We start from the raw sequence: 18,027 nt of genomic DNA, 5'->3' as shown, positions 1-18,027 counted from the left end.
TCGACAAGCACTGTGGCATTTGGACAAGAACAAACTGGGAGGAGGGTAGAGAGAATAGTGCAACAATGAATGAGTGGAAGCCCAAAATCTCTGTAAATGTATATGAAAATTAATAAAATATAATTTAAAAAAAAAGTTAATAACGAATCAGGGCGACCCTCTGCGCAGCAGATCTGAACTTTGCCCTGTGCTCCACCGTCCTCAACATTTATGCCACGTTCAAGCCTATTGTAGTCACTGTGCAAGTCCATCTCTTTGGGAGTAGATAGAGAGGTTGCATGACCTGTTGGGGTCACAGAGCTAGTAGGGAGGAACCTGGCTTCAACCTGAGCAGTGTGTCTCTACACTCTCCTTTGTCCTGCTGCCTTCTGAGTGCAGATGGAGGAGATGATGGAGGAGATGCAGGGAAAGCAAGGGAAGAAAAGTGCTGGGCTTGTCAGTTGGCGCTGTCTTCACCTGCGTGTGGGCCCTGCCAGAGACTGGGGCACAGCTGAAGGCATGACCCCACATCTGTCTCTAGAGGGCTTGCAGTTTTGGGTCCCTGAGGCACATCCCCCGCACTCTCTTGTGGTTGCTGGTCCCAGGCACCTTCTATGCACGTCACATATGAACTCACTGACTCCTCCAGGAACCTGTGAGCTAGGTACTATAGGCTCACAGCCCCTGAGCTGCAAACCTCATATCCAAAAAGCATCAAACATCTAAAGCTGTTCATAAAGTTGGTGTAATACTCATATAGTGACCAAACCTGACCTGAACTGAAGTGAGACTATGGTGTTCTTGGGTGGTGCACACCGCTAACATGCTTGGTTGCTAACTGAAAGTTTGGTGGTTCAAGTTCACCTCAAGGCAGCTCAGAAAAAGGCCTGGCAGCCTATTTCCAAAAAAATCAGCCATTGAAAACTGTGTGGCACACAGTTCTACTGTGGCACGTATGGGTAACCAAAAGTCCGAGTTAACTCAATGGTAGTTTAGGGGTGATGTGTGTTACCCTCTAGGTGAGAATATTGACCATGGGCACCACCCCAGACCCTACAGGTGAGAGAATATTTGGAAGATGCACCATATTGCCTTCCTGCAATTCAAAAGAAGGTCTACATTTCAGAGCACACTTTGTCCCAAGGGTTTCAGATGCTTGTGATTATTGTGTGTCCAAGCTGAAGATGAGGGGTGGGCAGTATCCCCATCCTCTGCTCCTCCTGCCTCTACTCCACCCCCACGTGTTGTCCTTCCCATTTCCCCCATGGTGCATTTGGACGGGTGGACCATTGGGCTTGAGGCTCAGGGGCTTGAGAATTTGTCAGAGTCAAGTCTGCTCATTCCCTTTTCTTCCTACAGATGGTGTGGTCCTGGTAGATCCTGAGTATCTCAAGGAGAGGAGAGGTAAGGTTGCAGCCCACCTCCTATCCTCAAGAAGTTATGGGGTCTCCTTTTCTCCCTTCACCAACCTCTGGCCCAAGGACCCAGCCTTTGCTATACCTGGGCCAGACATCAGCCAATCTCCTTACCCTCCCTGCCATTTCCTATGGCTCTTTGCCCCAGGCATTCCCTCAAAACCCCTCCATAGCAGTACCCTGGCCCCCTCCAGCCAGAACATCCTTGTCCCACCCCCACTTGGAAGCATCTTCTGATGCCCTGAGCCCTTTCTCATCAGGGCCCCATAACTGCCCTGGGGCGGGTGATGCTGAAGGGCAGGAGTCAAGTGACTCATTTCCCAGCAGAGGAAATCGTGATGGGGCAAGAGGGGCTGGGAGGAGGCACATCCCCATGCCTTCTCCAGACCACCCAGGGTGGCTCCCTCTGCTCTCCCAGTGCTGCACCTCTCCTGGGTATTCCTGACCCCGAAGTGTGCCAGTACCCCAGCCATGCCCCTCCATGAGACCATGCCCAGCCCCCCTCCGCACATCCTGGGCTCAAGTGGGAAGTAGGGGACAGAATGGATCTGGAATCTTTCCCCAGAGGCCAGGCACGGGAAGCTCCCTCAGGCATCGAGCTTATGTCAACCCCTCAAGTGAACAGCACAGCCCTTCTTGACGGAGCTTGGGGACTTGGGGACGGATCTGGGACTGCAAACTGTGTGGCAGGGGCTTGTTTGCCATGCTCCCAGCCCCCTCCTCAGTGCACCCCACTCCCTACAGTCTTTGTGACTCTGACCTGCGCCTTCCGCTATGGCCGGGAGGACCTGGATGTCCTGGGCCTGACCTTTCGCAAGGACCTGTTTGTGGCCAATGTACAGTCCTTCCCACCGGCCCCCAAGGACAAGAAGCCCCTGACTCGGCTGCAGGAGCGTCTCATCAAGAAGCTGGGCGAACACGCCTACCCTTTCACCTTTGAGGTCAGAGACAGTGTCTGCCAGGCTCCAATCCAGAAGGTCACCTTCGGGCGGGCATGTGGGGTGGGGCAGCAGCTTGGTGTCACCCACTCTCCCAGTGCTCATTCAGCCCTGGGCAATGTCACTTACACCCCCTGCTATGCATGTGTCTCTTCTCTGGCATTACCAGCAGTGCCACCCTACTTCTGGGCTACTCCTCAGACTCTCTCCCAAACCCAGGTCATTGGTGGGAGAAATGGGGGCTCAGAGTTGACAGGTGACTCATTTTGTGTCCTCTTCTTTACAGATCCCTCCAAACCTCCCGTGCTCTGTAACACTTCAGCCAGGGCCTGAAGACACAGGGAAGGTGGGTCAGCCCAAAGGGTGCACCTCTCTGGGTCCAGGATACGTGTGTCACCAGGCCTGTCCCTGTCTTTCTCCCTGGGATGTCTGGACACACAGGCCCACCCTCCTGTTGAAACCTCTGTGCCAAATGACTCGCTTTGGGACCAGTCAACTTTCAGACAGACTTGGCAGGTTCAGAATCAGCCCTCAGTGATGCATTCCGGGACCCTCCCGAGTTATCCTCTTTCTGGGCCTGGTGTGGGCTACGATAAGCTGCCATGTTCTGAGGATCTACCACCTGTCCTCATGTATTGCCATTCCACAGACAGTGAAGCCAAGGCTCACAGCCACATGGCACGTTAACTAAGATGGTGGAACTCTGCTCAGACTCAGGCCCCAGACCTCAGAGCCTCAAGTTCTCATCTGCAACCTGGAGGCAACAGGATGAGCTTCCTTTTGGGTTGAGAGTGCTGAGCAAGGCAGTACAGGGCCCCATCCCCAGCACTGTCAGGACGAGCCAGTCCTTGGGAAGAGGCATCATGCTTGGAAGGGTGGAGGGTCAGCAAAGGAGAGGAAGACTCTCAAAGAGACGGCTCGACACGGTGACTGTCATAATGGGCTTGAGCATACCAGGTCACGAGGACGGTGCAGGGTAGGATGAGCCTGTCGTTCATAGGGTGACTGTGAGTCACATGGACTCAAGGACACCTAACAACCACCACCACACAGGCAGGTCCACTCACAGCAGGTGGTCCCAGCAGCGCTGCTGAGATGCTGCTGTCATTGCTGGACTGACCTTGACAAGAATGGGCGTGCAGAACAAGTCATGGGTCCAAAGAGCAGAGCCCAGTTGGTGGCTCTGATGTCCTGTGTTGAGGGGAGTTAGGGAGCAGTTCTGTCAGGAGTTTGATAGGGGTGAAGCTGCAGCAGAAGGAAGCACAGCACAAGGGCTTTGTGGTCAGACCAGAGGTGAGGCCAGGGAGTTTGGTGTTCCCCGTTCAGTATCCTCATTTTAAAAGTGAGAAGGTGGGCTAGCTGGACTCTGGCCCCTGGCCTCTCCAAGGCTCTAGGCTCAGTGACCCTTCTTCCACAGGCCTGTGGTGTGGACTATGAAGTCAAAGCCTTCTGTGCAGAGAATCTGGAGGAGAAGATCCACAAGCGGTGAGCAGGCCACCCTGGGCGTGCACTGGCTGGTTGGAAGAGGGAGGGAGACAGGATGGGCTAAGCTGAAGAGATAAGTAACAATACAATACCTGGAAGTGTGTGGGGAGTGCCAGACAGTCCAGCCTTAGAAGCTCTGAGAAGAGCATGCGGGGAGGTTGGCAGGTCACAGAGGGCTTCCTGGAGGAGGTGGCCTTTACTGCCCTGCATTATTGACCAGGTTCCTCCCTTATCTCCCTACCTCTAGTCTCACTCCCTTCAGACTTCATTATCTTTTTGTTTATTAAAAGTGCAAAACACCCTGAAAATGAAATGAAAATTGTTCACATGATTAGGAAGTAAGCAGGGTTTTTTGGGGGGTCAGTATGGACCCCATTTCCCAATTTTCCTTCTGGGAGTGGTTCGGCAGGACATAGAATTAGAAGCTTCTGAACAAGGGAGAGAAGTGAAGAGAACCAACCCCAGGGAGGAGAGCGGGTGAGAAGTCAGGCTGGTGACTCAGAGCTGGAAGCCTGCTCAGAGGCACAATCCCTGTCAAAGAGATCCAGGCTGGCAGACGGAAACAGCTGCAAACAGCTGGCTGTGACTTCTGGGGCAGGCTGCCCGGTGCCTTTCTCGTGCATGCCCATCATGGGATCAGGCCCCACCCTCCTCACTTGGTTGCCTTTACTCTTCAACACCGAAGCACCCTTCACCCTTCCTGGGTTTCTGCTTTACGCAGAGGTCTGAGTTTGCCACCTGGTGGCTACAGACTATATTGCAGGCATCTCCAGCTTGGGCAGCTAATACGTATGGGGAGACCGATCCCTTCTCCACTGCTTCTCAGTGGCCCCTTCTTTTACGGCCTGAGATCAGAGAAACGGGAAATGATTACAACTTGTGGGATAGGGCTTGACCAGAGAAAGTATGATGAGGTAGCACTGAGAGCCACTGCCCTTACTGTAACACCAGTGGAACAACTTTAAGTCCTTACCAAACAATTACTAGTAATGATACAGCATTTATAATTTTCCAGGATTTTTTACGGTTTCCAGCACATTTTAGAGTGTTCTATTTCCGTCCCCACAGCAATCCTAAAAGATAAATCCTACTGTTGCTAATATTCTGTAAATAAGGAAACTGAGGCCCAGCAAGTTTAATATTATTTTGCTGATTGAGATTGTTCACAGCTTCAGTTTGCTTGGCTCCACAGTCAACACTCTTGGCACCAGCAGTCAGGAAATCAAAAAGCGTATCGCGATGGGAAAGTCTGCTGTTAGGGACCTCTCTAAAGTACTCAGGAACAACGGTGTCTCTCTGGAGACTAAGGTGCGCCTGATACAGGCCATGGTATTTGCAATCGCTTGCTATGCATCAGAGAGTTGGACAATGACTAGGGAGGACAGAAGGAGAGTCGATGCTTTTGAGCTGTGGTGCTGGAGAAGAGTACTGAATGTACCATGGACTGCCAGGAAAACAAACAGATTCATCTTGGATTAAACCAAGCTACTCCTTGGAGGCAAGGATTCTGGGGCTTCGTCTGACATACTTTGGACACGTTGCAAGGAGGGACGGGTCCTTGGAGAGGGACATCATGCTTGGGAGGGTGGAGGGACAGTGCGGGAGGGGAAGACCCTCTATGAGATGGATTGATTCGGTGACTGGGGTAATCGGGATGGGCGTGTCAGAGGCAGTGCAGTTGGCGCAGGATAGAGCAGGGTTTTAGGGCTGTTGTGCATAGGGTCGCTAGGAGTCGAAAACGACTCGGCAGCACATAACAACAACAACAACAACAATAATAGGAAGCTAGTTTAGCCCAGGCTCTTTGATTCCATGAAAAAGAGGTGGCTTCACTGGGAAAAAGGGGTGCCAGCTTACTCAGCATGCCATGGGGACTGTACCTTTGGTCACCAAATCCTGTGTCCTCATTTCATCCCTGAGCCCCAACCGACATCGGTCTCACCTCTGGGCCTCGATTCCCTGAGTTTTCATCCTCATCACTGACATGCGTTCCCCTGCTCAGATTCAGCTCTATCACCCATCAGAGCCCCTGCTTCTTCATGGGGTTCCTAGCTTTTCTGTTTATTTTTACCTAATAGATATTCAACAGACATCTATTATAAATATATGGCACTATCATATTAAGAGTCAAGACACAGACACAAATGAAGTGTCACCATGCAATAGCCAGTCTGATGTTGTGGGAGCTCAGACCAGGGGAAGATCGGGTTGAGCAAGTCCAGGAAGGTTTCCTGGAAGAGAGATGTCCAGCTGAGTCTTGAAGACTCTATTTTAGGGCCTTGAAGCCTGAAGCTACAAGAGAGTATTTTAAGCAGAGCTTCAGCAATGCAACTAGATAGGTGATGAGGGATGATAATAGTCAGGGGATGAGAATGCCTGGAGGCAGGATAAGGGAAGATGGGATGGGCCCAGATAGTGACAAGATTCCCATGCTGACCTCTGTAGCTAGATCTGTGGCTAGATTTCAAGATAATAGGGAACCATGACAGTCTCTTGACCAGGTGAGGAATGTAAGGAAGGGGAATGGAGGCAGGTGACTCTGGTCATCTTTCACTGAACCCTTCTCCCCTAGGAATTCTGTCCGTCTGGTCATCCGGAAGGTTCAGTATGCCCCGGAAAGGCCTGGCCCGCAGCCCACAGCCGAGACTACCAGGCAGTTCCTCATGTCAGACAAGCCCTTGCACCTAGAGGCCTCCCTGGACAAGGAGGTAGGAGGCTCGGGCTTGGTTGGGGTGGGGCTTGTCTGCCACGGCCTGGACCTAGATCTCTCCTGCCATCAGCCCTAGGACCACATGGCTTAAGGGATCATACCTGCTTTCAAGGCATTTTGAGAAAGTTCTTAAAGGCTTAAAGAGGAGGCAGAGCCTGAGGGATGCCTTTGACTTCAAAAGGGGATAGTGAACCCAGAGTCCTGGACATGTCCCCTATTTCCTCCACTTCTTGCCTGAGGTCCAGCATTATGAGAGGACCAACCATCTGGGCAGAGGGAGTACCAGCAGCCTCCATAAGCTCCCCCTCAAGTTATAAATCAAAACCAGATGACTGGTACCCAGTGTGAGCGAAGGCTGACCCCTGTATAAGGGCCTGGCTTTCCTGGTGATACTGCTGAAGGCAGGAACCTTGGACAAGACGTGAATGGAGGCTCTTTGCTAAAGATTCAGATCTGGATCTTCTGTGAACCATTCTCTGTCTTCTCGCTGCTTCTTTCACAATCTCTGGTGTCTAAAACTGCAGGCTGTCAGAGCCGGCCAGGGTTTGGGACATCACCTAGGTCAGTCCCTTCACTGGAGTTGAAATTGGTCTCAGGAACCAGTCCAAGGTCACATCACCACCACCATCATCATTATTAGGGTTATTGTTATAAATGCTAGTGAACAAGCCAGCGCTACAGTTCAGCAATTTCACATCTCATTCACTTGCCTTACAAAGGCCTCACAGGGCACTGAACTCCAACGTGTCAGGTGGCTTTAAGTGCCCCCTTAGCAGTGGTGAGAAGTAACTGATGGACTTGGAGAAAATGACAGAATGGACAAGGGCTGAGAGACCCCCAGGGATTTGTGTGGGCTTTTCTACCTCTCCCTTATCTGGAACCTTGCTATCCTGCCATTCAACCTTTCCCGTCTTATGCTTCCCAGATCTATTATCACGGAGAGCCCATCAGCGTCAATGTTCATGTTACCAACAACACCAACAAGACAGTGAAGAAGATCAAGATATCGGGTACCCCAGGGAGAGGGTCAGCTCAGGGGCAGGCAAAAAGGGAGCCATCCTAAGGGTGGGGGTGGCTGGAGGGTCTCTTTTTAACAGCCTTATAAGTAGCCACCAGCCTGGGGTGAAGCCCAGAACTTTCTCTGAGCCTAAGGGTCTGGCTTTTGAGGCTGGGGTCACAGGCTGCTTATTGGCCAGGTAAGCTGCTTCTCTGCGTAGGTTCCCTGGGTCTGGACAGAGCTGTCCTGTTTGTTTTGGAAGGGGGTATGTCCTTTTGATGATGTGTCTAGAGTTGGCTTTTAGGTAGAGTATTGGAGAGGTCTTCTCTGGAAGCGCCTGTGAACTCTGGCCAAGGCCTGGGCCTGAACATTTCCACCTGGGGGAAGCTGGGGTGCCTCTAGAAGAGCACTCTGGGTCATTCCAGCTATTTCTCCTTCTTACTCTAGTGCGCCAGTATGCGGACATCTGCCTTTTCAACACAGCCCAGTACAAATGCCCTGTAGCCATGGAAGAGGCTGAGTAAGTGAGCATGAGCTTGGACTTGGACAGCTGGGCATTGCCTGAGGCTTCTGGGATGGGGGGGGGGGCGCAGAGAGGGATTCTGGCATCTCTTCTCTCCCAGTGCAGAGGGCTGGGCCTCAGACTGCCCACCTCTCAGCATGGATGCCTCAGGATAGCTATTTAGACAGCATCTGTAGGAGTTAGTGACAAACCAAAGAAAAACTACACTGACAGAACAAGAGCTAAGGCATCTAAGGGGATTGGCGTTGTGAAGAAAGAAAAATAATTATAGTGTATGCTCTGAGGTTCTTTGGAAGCTCACACCAAAGACGAAACACATAGCACACAACCTGTTTTGTCTAATAATGGAATAATTGGGGTAAGTTATTCCTTAATAACTGAGAGGAAGTCTTAATTAGTTCTCATGAAGCCCTTTATCGGAGTTGCTGCTACCTCCAGTACGTAGATAAGGAAACAGTATCAGAGAATGGGACTTCTTTTTTATTTTTTAAATAATTTTTTATTGTGATTTTAATGAAAGTTTACAGAAAACTTGGATTTCCATTTATCCATTGTCACACATTTTCCTCCCTATACCCCCCAGTTCACTTTTCTCTTTAAAAGAGTCATTCATTGTTATATAATTCTCCCTCACCCTCCAGTCCACTTTGCTATAAACCTCTTATTCTGGACTGTCATTATCCATGCAATGCCTAATCATATATTCCTTTCAAATAGTTCTTTCCCTCATCTGTTCCAATGCAGAGGGGATAAATAAAAAAATGTGACTTCTTAAACATCACAGAGGTAGCAGGGGCAGAGCCGACATTCAAACCCAGGACCTCTAGTGCCAAGTCTTGCACACTCTCCGCTGTGCTCTTCTTAAGAGAGCAAAATCACATCAAAGTTGAACAATGAAAATGCTCTAGAGATCATTGAACCCTACTGCCGTTAAGTTGATGACTGACTCAGAGCGACCTTCCATTAGATTTCTGTAACTTTTAATGAGAAGAAACTACCCACCTGTCTTTCTCCAATAGAGCAACTGGCTTTAGCTTGTGCCAAATATATTGTGCACCGTGGGTTTGTATGGACAGTCAAGTTTTCATTGTTGAATCTGGGTAAGAGGGTACATGAGTGTTCATCATGCAAACCTTTCAACTTTTCTATAAGTTTGAATTTTTTTCCTAAGAAAATATTAAAATACAGATACAGAGATAGATACATACATAGACACATAGAGTTCATAATCTCTCTACCAAAAATGTATTCCATTCAAACAGCATAATACAGCATGGTACATTTAAGGTTTTAAAAATCACAGCTGCTTAAACACTGTGAATGAAGTTTTAGGATCATCTCCAAGTCCTTTCTGTTTGTGAGGACATTTAAGTCCCCTTTTCTCTCTAACTTTATTGCATTTTGAGTGAACATTTACAGATCAAATTGGTTCTCCATTCAACAAATCGTATGCATTATTGCGGTCCCTGTAATGTATCAGCACTCTACCACTTCTGCCCTGTGTTTACCATTTCCCTTTGTCCTTCTTTCCTGATGCTTCCTGCCTTCTGAGCTTTATTCTTGGGCCAGTGCTGCCCTTTTGGTCTCAGATTGACTGATTGGTAGAGGATCCTCTTTGGAGTGGTTCCCCTGCTAGAGTTGCGGGGACAGCACTCCCACGGGAGGGGCTTTTCCTGTCTCCCTTGGAGTGGGCCAGATTGGATATCCTGGCTAGGCTGGGGCTGAGGACTGGTGATGGTCATGGGGAAGGCCATTGTCACATCTCTTTCCCTTCTTCCCAGTGACACAGTGGCCCCCAGCTCAACCTTCTGCAAGGTCTACACGCTGACCCCTTTCCTGGCCAACAACCGGGAGAAGCGGGGCCTCGCCCTGGACGGGAAGCTCAAGCATGAAGACACCAATCTGGCCTCCAGCACCCTGTGAGGACCCACCCACCTCTTCCTCTGACCCCAGTGCCCACCCTAGTTCCAGTATCCTGGATTTAGCTCACCTGTGGGTGTACTCTCCATGGCCCCACCAGTGCCAGGTCAGGACGCCAGCTAGCTTTCCCCTCCTGTGTCATCCAAGGCTTGTTCTCAGAAGCTTGAACTTCTAGGGAGGCTATATCTCCTTATCCTACCCTACCCTATCCTATCCTATCCTATCCTATCCTATCCTATCCTATCCTAGCAGTGCCCTAGAGAACAAGATGGAACATTAGACCCACTCTCTTAGCTGATGCTGGGCCTTCTGGCTTACCTAAGGGAAGAGAATCCAGAAAGGCTTCCTGTAAGAGGTAACAGCTCCTAGTCCCTAGCACCTTCAATCAGATGGGGTGAGTTCCTGAGACAATAAGTGCACTGCAGAAGCAGGGATCCTGGTCATCTGTCATTTCTCCCCCACAATAGCTGAGCCTCTCTGAGACCACCCTGCTGTAGTGTATGTGGGAGCTCATCTCTCCCTACCCACTGAGCTCTGGCCCATGCCTGGAGTGTTGGCCTCTCTCTGCAGCCTCCTCCCACCATTCCCAACTCAGACTCTCTGTTCCAACCAGACAGGCTCATCATCACCTCCTGTACATACTACCCAGTCACCTCCCAACATCTGTCTTCTCTTCTACCTTGGTTCAAATTAAGTACCACCCTCTGTGAAAAGATCTCTGAATTTCCAGTCAGGCTCTTTGTACCTGGTTGCTGAGTCAAAGTCTTCTAGAAAGTAGATTTCAAGAATAGGAAGGACTCTGCCCCTCACCACATTGAAAACAGGCCCAGAGAGAGATAGGGATTCCCAAGGCCACACAGCAGATGACTCACACCTCCAGATTTAGAGCCCCGAGTTCCCACTCCCGCAGAGCAGAGCCTGTCTACCTTAGTGTAGCTGGGCCTGGGGCAGGTCACACCCAAGGTTCTGCCTGGACATGGTGGCTGAGTGATCTGGGAGAGGGAGGTGTACGGACGATTGCTGTCTTCTCCCATTCCCTTCCCACAGCATCCTTGTGTCTGCCAAGTCACACCTACCCAGCAAACTGCCATTGACCAGCTTCTCAAATGCCACTCTGCAGGTTGAGGGAAGGAGCTAATCGGGAGATCCTGGGGATCATTGTTTCCTACAAGGTGAAAGTGAAGCTGGTGGTGTCGAGGGGCGGGTAAGTGTTCCACTCCCAGATCCTTAAACGCAGGGGCACCCCTAATGACCCACAGCCACTCTTTCTGCCTCTTTGTGGAGCTGTTTTGAGAATGAACTGGGCTCTAGGACTTCCTGCTCTTTTTCTTCCTCCTTCTTTCCCCACTTTTCTCTTTCTCTCTTACCCTCTTTGGATCTCATTTAGTGGGCCTCACTCTTCCCTGAGTCATATCCTTGCACCAAATGTTGAGTGTGGCGTGGAGGCTTCCCCAAAGTCTGTGCTGTGAGAGCGCCCGTGCGTACAGTGGTCCTTACCCTTCCCTGGGCACATGCATGTCCAGCTGGTCTGCTGAGGGGAAGAGGTCCACAGAACTCAGAACCCCCCCAGAGCCAGATGGGGAATATGCTAGTCTGATTCTCCCACTTTATGGATAGGTAAACAGGGGTACAAACAACTCCACAATCATTTCCCAAAATCTCCTCCCTTATCTCAGGCCAGACTGGGTTCTGGGGACACAGGACTAGGCCAGATATCGCTGCCATGGACCATAGTCAGCTTCCAAGATTTATAGCCTAGGAGATTCAGGGGGAGGGGAGGAGAACTCCCTACCTTTCCCATAGGTTGGGTCTAAATGTTGCCATAAGCCTAGAATTAGGCTTTCTCACCGTTCAGAGGGATTTTTTTTTCTAATTTAGTCCATGAATTTTTATGAAAAGATTGAAAAATTAAGTAACATGAGATTGCATCTCCTTCATTATGGGAGTAATGCCCCTTGCAGGAGGCAGCCTATCCACTGGGCACATAAGGAGCCCTGGTGATGCAGTGGCCAAGCTCTTGGATGCTAAGCTAGGCTGGCCCTTTAAACCCTCCAACTATTTCACAGTAAAGAGGTGGCAGTCTACTTCTGGAAAGGTTTACAGCTTTGGGTGGTTCTGCTGTGTCCTCTGGTTGCTATGAGTTGGAATCAATTAGAAAGCAGGGGGTTTTATTATAGGTGATCTCGAAATTGAAAATTATAACTCTCATTTCCTATGACAAGCCCCCCAGTTGTCAGTCTTCCCAATGCTCCCCAATGTGTTCCAAAGTGCTTCCTACTACTATCAGACAGTTCCAGTCTCCCATGGAGAGGCAGCACATTTTTATCCTCCTTTACAGATGACGACCCTGGGGCTCTTTGAGGCCTCACCAGGCGTTTTTTTGGAGGGTGGGAATGAGTGCCCCCGGGCAAGGGTAATGCCATTCTGTATATCCCTGCATGAGCAGCTGGTGCCCCGCAGGGGGTGGCGGGAGGATGTCCCATGTGTCTTCTCTGTGCCTCTGGGTGACAGAGGTCATAAATGAACATGCTTTCTGTTTTCTTCCTCTCTGAACTCTCCCCTGACCACTCCTGCCTCCTCTGATCCACCCAGCCTGTTGGGAGATCTTGCATCCAGGTAAAGTCCCTCCCTCCCATTGGTTGAGCCACCTTCCTGATGTAGGGCTCATGGCCTGGCTAGAGCCCTAGGGCGCTGGGGTTGGATGGAATCTTGCAGTCGGTCGTTCTAGGTCGCTGGGCTCAGGCACACATTGGGACTAGAACCCTCTCCAGAGGGGCTAGGGAGATATGGTCTCTCCTTTAAAAGTTACACCTTGCTAGTTCATGCCACCAAGTGACGGGATTTTTGTAGATTGCAAAGTCCAACTTCACTGAGCTGGGGAGTGGCCCTCAAGGATTTACTGTAATTGCTGATTGAATTACAGAGTGTTTTGGAGACATGCAGGCTTCGTAGCTCTCAAACTTCTGCACTAATGAGAATGAACTGCTGGTGGAGTGCTGCTGAGGCAAGGCCCTTGGTTGGTCTGCTTTTGTGGCCAAGCTTCCTCTACTTGCATTCCAGAAATGCCAATGACCCGAGCATGGTAGTTTGGCTTCCTCCTGTCACAAGATGGCACTATTGCCAATCCCAGGAGTCTTAACTCAGTTTGAGAAGCAAAATTAATTCAGTCTTTTCAGTTGACTATAAATCAGCGGAAATTTCTTGAAGCCTGAGCCCAGTCTTCATGCTGTGTGCTGAACCCCACGGAAGGATTGCCTTTACTCATTCGTGATCTGGTGGTAGATGAAGGTCCAGATTCTACCACCTATCTGGTAGCTTAGTAGTAGTGAGTTGCACTGCCAAACCAAAGGCATATGGTTCAAAGCCACCAGCTGCTCTGTGGGAGAAAGATGGGCTATCTCTTGAGCGATTTACTGCCTTTGAAAACCCACTGGAAGGATAACTATTAAATCATCTCTGACTCAACACACAGAACAATAACAACGATCCTGTATGACTTTAATGAGTGTTGGCAAACTCATCATTCCTCCAGCTTCTGTTAGAATAACTCACTCTTCCAAATGAACCTGAAGAACCAATCTTCTTGGAAATGAAAAAGAGTTAACAAATTGAAAAGCCAAGTAGTTTTGACAGTCTTATAAAACCCCATATTTCTATCGAGGGAAAGAAGGTGCACACATGGTTAAAAGTTTTCGTGGAAAGGTTTCTGGTTTGAACCTACCCAGAAGCACCTGGGGTGTCAGGCTTGACCATCTATTTTGCAGAGGTCACAGCTACTGAAAAGCCTGCAGAGGAATTCAGTTCTCCTTTGCTCACGAGGTCATCATGAGTCAGAACGAACTCCAAAGCAAGTCATCACAACAAGAATACCAGCAGGCATGAGTGTCACTGTCTAAACTTTATCTGTTCCATTCCACCGAAGTTTCAATGATTCTAGAAGGGAGGTGTTGCTTTGCCCCTTTTCCAGGTTATTCAGTGAGGTGTGGAGATACGAAGCCCATCAGCAGTAGGTGACCATCGCCTTCCACCAGCCCTTCCTCCTCCCTGCTAAGCTGGAACCAGATATAGTGTGTGCATTTAAGGTGTCAGAGGCAGGAACAGCACCTCCTACAGTGACACTGCCCTGAGCCAACAAGAGCTTTTAGGACTGCTGTCAGTGTGGAGACTGGAAAGCAGAAACAGCCTTCTTAATTTTGAGTTCTAGCACAGAGTGGTTAAGGGCGGAAAGTGCAACTGGGATGCTTCTGAGAGGCAAGGATTGTCTCACATACTGTGTTGTCAGGAGGGGCCAGTTTGGCGGGAAAAAAACATCATGTTGGGAAGGTCAGAGAAAGAAAGGACCTCAAAAAGATGGATTGACACAGTTACTCTTAACAATGGGCTCGAGTTCACAGGTCAAGTGTCATGGCCTGAGATTCGGCTCGGGCTCACCAGGCCTGGGTCTCTGTTTCAGTGATGTAGCCGTGGAACTGCCTTTCACTCTGATGCACCCAAAGCCCAAAGAGGAACCTCCACATCGAGAAGGTAAATAGGGTCCAGGGGTCATAGGGTGGGATTTCCTGAGAGCAGGCACCCCTTTTTCCACCAGCTGTTTGTTACCCCATCACCCCACCTCCCCCTGGTTTAGCCTTCACCCTAGGGTCAGCTCCCCAGGGACTTGTGTGGGACCCACAATCTTTATTTGCCTGTGACCCACCAGGAGACATTGAAGCCTGGCTCATGTTCTCCATTCTCAACTCCACCCAAACCTCCATTGAGAGGGAGGCTGGGTGTGGGTGAGGGAGCCCCTGGCCATTCTTGGAGCTCTAGTTTGTTACCCAGACCTCATGTGATGTAGGGAAGGGGCTGTGTGCATAAGGGGGCCCGTGGACACAACATCCTCAACATCCAAGTGATTCAGACTGTTCATATTTAATTGAATCTAAAATAGTTTCAGTTGAAAGAGACAACAAGGAAAGAAAAAGACTCCCACAATTAAACTAGGAAATGCCATTGACTGTAAAAAAAACACAACACCCCAATTTCAAATAGTGTGGAAAAACAGTTACCTTAGAGTTGTTGTTAGGTGCTGTGGTGTACGACTCACAATGACCCAGTGAATAACAGATCTGAATCCTGGCCTATTCTGTGCCAAACCAAACAAAAATCAAACTCAGTTTAAGCTGTGCGGGAGACCTTTGGGGATGGGGTGCAGTGGGCAGCCTCTTCCTGCCTTTAAGATGATGTGGGGGGACTGTTCCTGCAACCAGGGGTGAGCACCCACAGCATATCCCCTTTCTTCCTTTGCCCTCCTGTCTTTGCCTGGTTGGGGGTGGTTAGACCTGTGCCCATCTGCCCCTTTGACCACCCATTCACAAACCCCTCCCACCCTGTGTTTAGTTCCAGAGAACGAGGAGCTGGTAGACACCAATCTCATAGAACTTGACACAAAGTAAGCTGAACGCTGCCTGCAGATGTCGGGAGGGGGTGGGGCAGGCCTCTGGTGGGCCAGGTGAGGGGTTCATTTGCATATATGCTTATTAACCCCTGAGGAGGTCTAACCCCATCTGCTGAGAACCGCCTCTGCCCGCCTCTTCAGCCACCCGCTTGCCTGCATGTGACTTGAAGGACCCTGCGTGCCTGTTCCTCTTCCTCCTGCCTTGATTTGGTCTGTCTTCCTTCCTCGTCCTTGCACGTCCGTCAGTCCGTCCGTCCGTCCACCCACTGCGTCTGCCCGTCTCCCTGGGGCTGGCTGGAGGCCCCGAGCCCTGGCTTTCACGGCCCGCCTACCTACAACCTGTGGATTCGGGCGGCAGGGTGGGAAGGCCCCGGGACCTAGTTACTTCTGACGCCTGCGGACGTGCTGATTTCCCTGTGCAAAGGCCACTTCGTCACCGGACAGTGGCCAGAGCAGGAGGAGCTGGGCTGGCGACAGGATCCATCTCCAAGGAGAAGCGTTTTCTTGCACCAGCGCCAAAGCCACCCTCTCCTGCAAGAGATCTGGGGTGTGGGGTCCGAGTCATGCCCAGAGGAGACCTTGTGTGGCTGGGGGAACTCCATGGGGCAGAGGCCCTGGGAGTCCTCCACGTAGACTTGTGTTATGTAGAAGTGAACTCACTAGTCATAGAAGCAGCGGTTTTTGCTGAAACCTCACTCAGGCACCTCATTCCCCTACCTCCACTCCTCCACTCCTCCCCTATTTAAGTGGTCTCTTCCCCCATCCTCCCCTCCTGCCCAGGGTTCCTCCAGGTGGGTGTGAGCTGAGCTGCTGAGGATGGCCTTACATGGTTTTCTTTTCCGTTAAGCTAAGCCCATTCCTTCTTGTCCAGAACTAGGAATGCTTGGGTGGGTAGGCAGGAGAGGCTGGGAATTCAGAAAATACTGTGAGTGTACTGGTGGCTGAATTATCTGGGTGAGAATAATTTCTTTCTCTGACCCTCCGCCCAGCACAGAGCCTCACTGCTGTTCCCAGGTTCCCATTCTTCTCAACTTACCCCTACCTCCAACTACTTGAGAGCCAGCTCACATTTCTGCCCCTTAGGCGTGAAATTCAGACTCAGGTCATTTCAGTTCTCCATCATTTCCACCACTAACTAAAGTCCAGATGTGACCTCCCTTCCCTTAAGGTGGGCCAGCCTGGCAAGCCTTCCTCCCCAGTGTCAGCTTTGGAGGCTACAGGCCTGGGAGAGAGTGGCTCTCCCCTAGACCCAGGAGGGATCAGGCAGGACATCCACACTCGGGCAGCACCCCGTCCCTCTGGATATGTGCACATTCCCTGCCCCTGTAAACATGCTGTTTTCCTTGTCTCTCCCACCAGTGATGACGACATTGTGTTTGAGGACTTTGCCCGTCAGAGGCTGAAAGGCATGAAAGATGACAAGGAGGAAGAAGAAGATGGAACCAGCTCTCCACAACTCAACGACAGATAGACTGGGCCAGGCCCTCCCTCTGGGCAGCTCCAGGTCCACTCGTGCACTAGGATGCTTATTTGTCTTCTTCCTGTTCTGGTTCCCCACTCCCCTTTGTTCTTCCGATTTCTACCAGGGGCCTCCGTGGACTTCCAGGTCACGATGGTGAACCTCTGGCCTCAGGACTGGCCCCACAACACCACGCCACCAGGGCCACAGTGCACCTCCTTAATCCCCTACCTCCTCACATCACCTCTCCTTCCTCTCCTGTTTTTCATACCCACCCTCAGAAAGGCCACCAGAAGCCTTGGCCTTGGAGTTCAAGTTGAGATGGGGAGCAGAACGGAGAGATAGGGCAGGCAGTATGATGATGGCAGGAAGGGGGCTTGGAGGGCTACGGGCACATGAGAAGATGTCTGTGGTCCCAGGTGGTCAACATAGTCTGATAGCTAAAAGAAGACCACACAGAAGCTTCTCTCTTCTGAAATTGTTCTGGAGGAACCAAGGCATGCCATTCTGGCGACGAGGGACAGCTTGTAGTAAATTCTTAATTCTTAAAGACCTCGGCCCTTCAGCCCTAACCTCCTGCCCCCATTTCCCCCTGTGTCTGATAGTGGCATTTGATGAAGGTTCATAGACTCCAGGAGTGGAGAAAAGCTACTGTGCTTACCAGCAGTTACCTAGTCCAAGGCACAATGTGAAAACTGGCCCCTGTATATTGCGGTGCTGTCAGGATGTAACATCTTGGCTGTCTGTCTTCACATGCAGAGAGGGAGAGGGAGAGAAGGGAGAAAGTTCCAGCTATTGGCAGAGTCCTTGGCAGCTCCCGGGGAGGTTTCCTGAAGGGAGACTCTAAGATGGGATTTAAGTGTTATCACTGTGTAGGAAGCAAGGAGACCAGGGCCACTCTGTTGTCTGGTTTCCCCCTCATGGCTCTTCATGGCTGGGCTCGGTTGAACTTGCAGGCTAGGAGAGAGTGTCTGAGGTCAGCATGCCTACAATCAGAGCAGGCCCTTCCCCAGAGAATAACAGAGCCTATCAAGATGCCCCACCCCAAGGCAGGGTGGCTGCTGTTACCAAGGGAAGTCCTTGTTTCTCTGGGGATTTGGTGACCACTGGCCGAACCCAGTACCATGGTCCTATGGACTGGTGTTGGTATGATTGTGACCAGAG

General features: G+C 50.6%; 1 protein-coding gene across 1 annotated transcript in view; it reads left to right on the top strand.

Annotated features, from left to right (window-relative positions):
• Positions 1 to 17,325, top strand: part of ARRB1 (arrestin, beta 1) — a 110,742-nt gene extending 93,417 nt beyond the window's left edge. The window contains exons 4-16 of the mRNA XM_006885584.1: positions 1,339 to 1,383; positions 2,139 to 2,335; positions 2,619 to 2,678; positions 3,750 to 3,817; positions 6,390 to 6,525; positions 7,453 to 7,537; positions 7,972 to 8,044; positions 9,829 to 9,966; positions 11,088 to 11,171; positions 12,560 to 12,583; positions 14,421 to 14,491; positions 15,347 to 15,398; positions 16,764 to 17,325. Coding sequence (XP_006885646.1) covers positions 1,339 to 1,383; positions 2,139 to 2,335; positions 2,619 to 2,678; positions 3,750 to 3,817; positions 6,390 to 6,525; positions 7,453 to 7,537; positions 7,972 to 8,044; positions 9,829 to 9,966; positions 11,088 to 11,171; positions 12,560 to 12,583; positions 14,421 to 14,491; positions 15,347 to 15,398; positions 16,764 to 16,875 — 1,145 coding nt within the window. The 3' untranslated portion in view covers positions 16,876 to 17,325. The remainder of the gene's footprint in view (positions 1 to 1,338; positions 1,384 to 2,138; positions 2,336 to 2,618; positions 2,679 to 3,749; positions 3,818 to 6,389; positions 6,526 to 7,452; positions 7,538 to 7,971; positions 8,045 to 9,828; positions 9,967 to 11,087; positions 11,172 to 12,559; positions 12,584 to 14,420; positions 14,492 to 15,346; positions 15,399 to 16,763) is intronic.
• Positions 17,326 to 18,027: the final 702 nt, after the last annotated feature.

Source organism: Elephantulus edwardii, unplaced genomic scaffold, assembly GCF_000299155.1.
Source record: "Elephantulus edwardii isolate Elephantulus edwardi_28Jun2011 unplaced genomic scaffold, EleEdw1.0 scaffold00044, whole genome shotgun sequence".
Classification (NCBI taxonomy): Eukaryota; Metazoa; Chordata; class Mammalia; order Macroscelidea; family Macroscelididae; genus Elephantulus; species Elephantulus edwardii.
The sequence above is the reverse complement of the archived record's forward strand: the minus strand, read 5'-3'. Positions and strand labels throughout refer to the sequence as shown.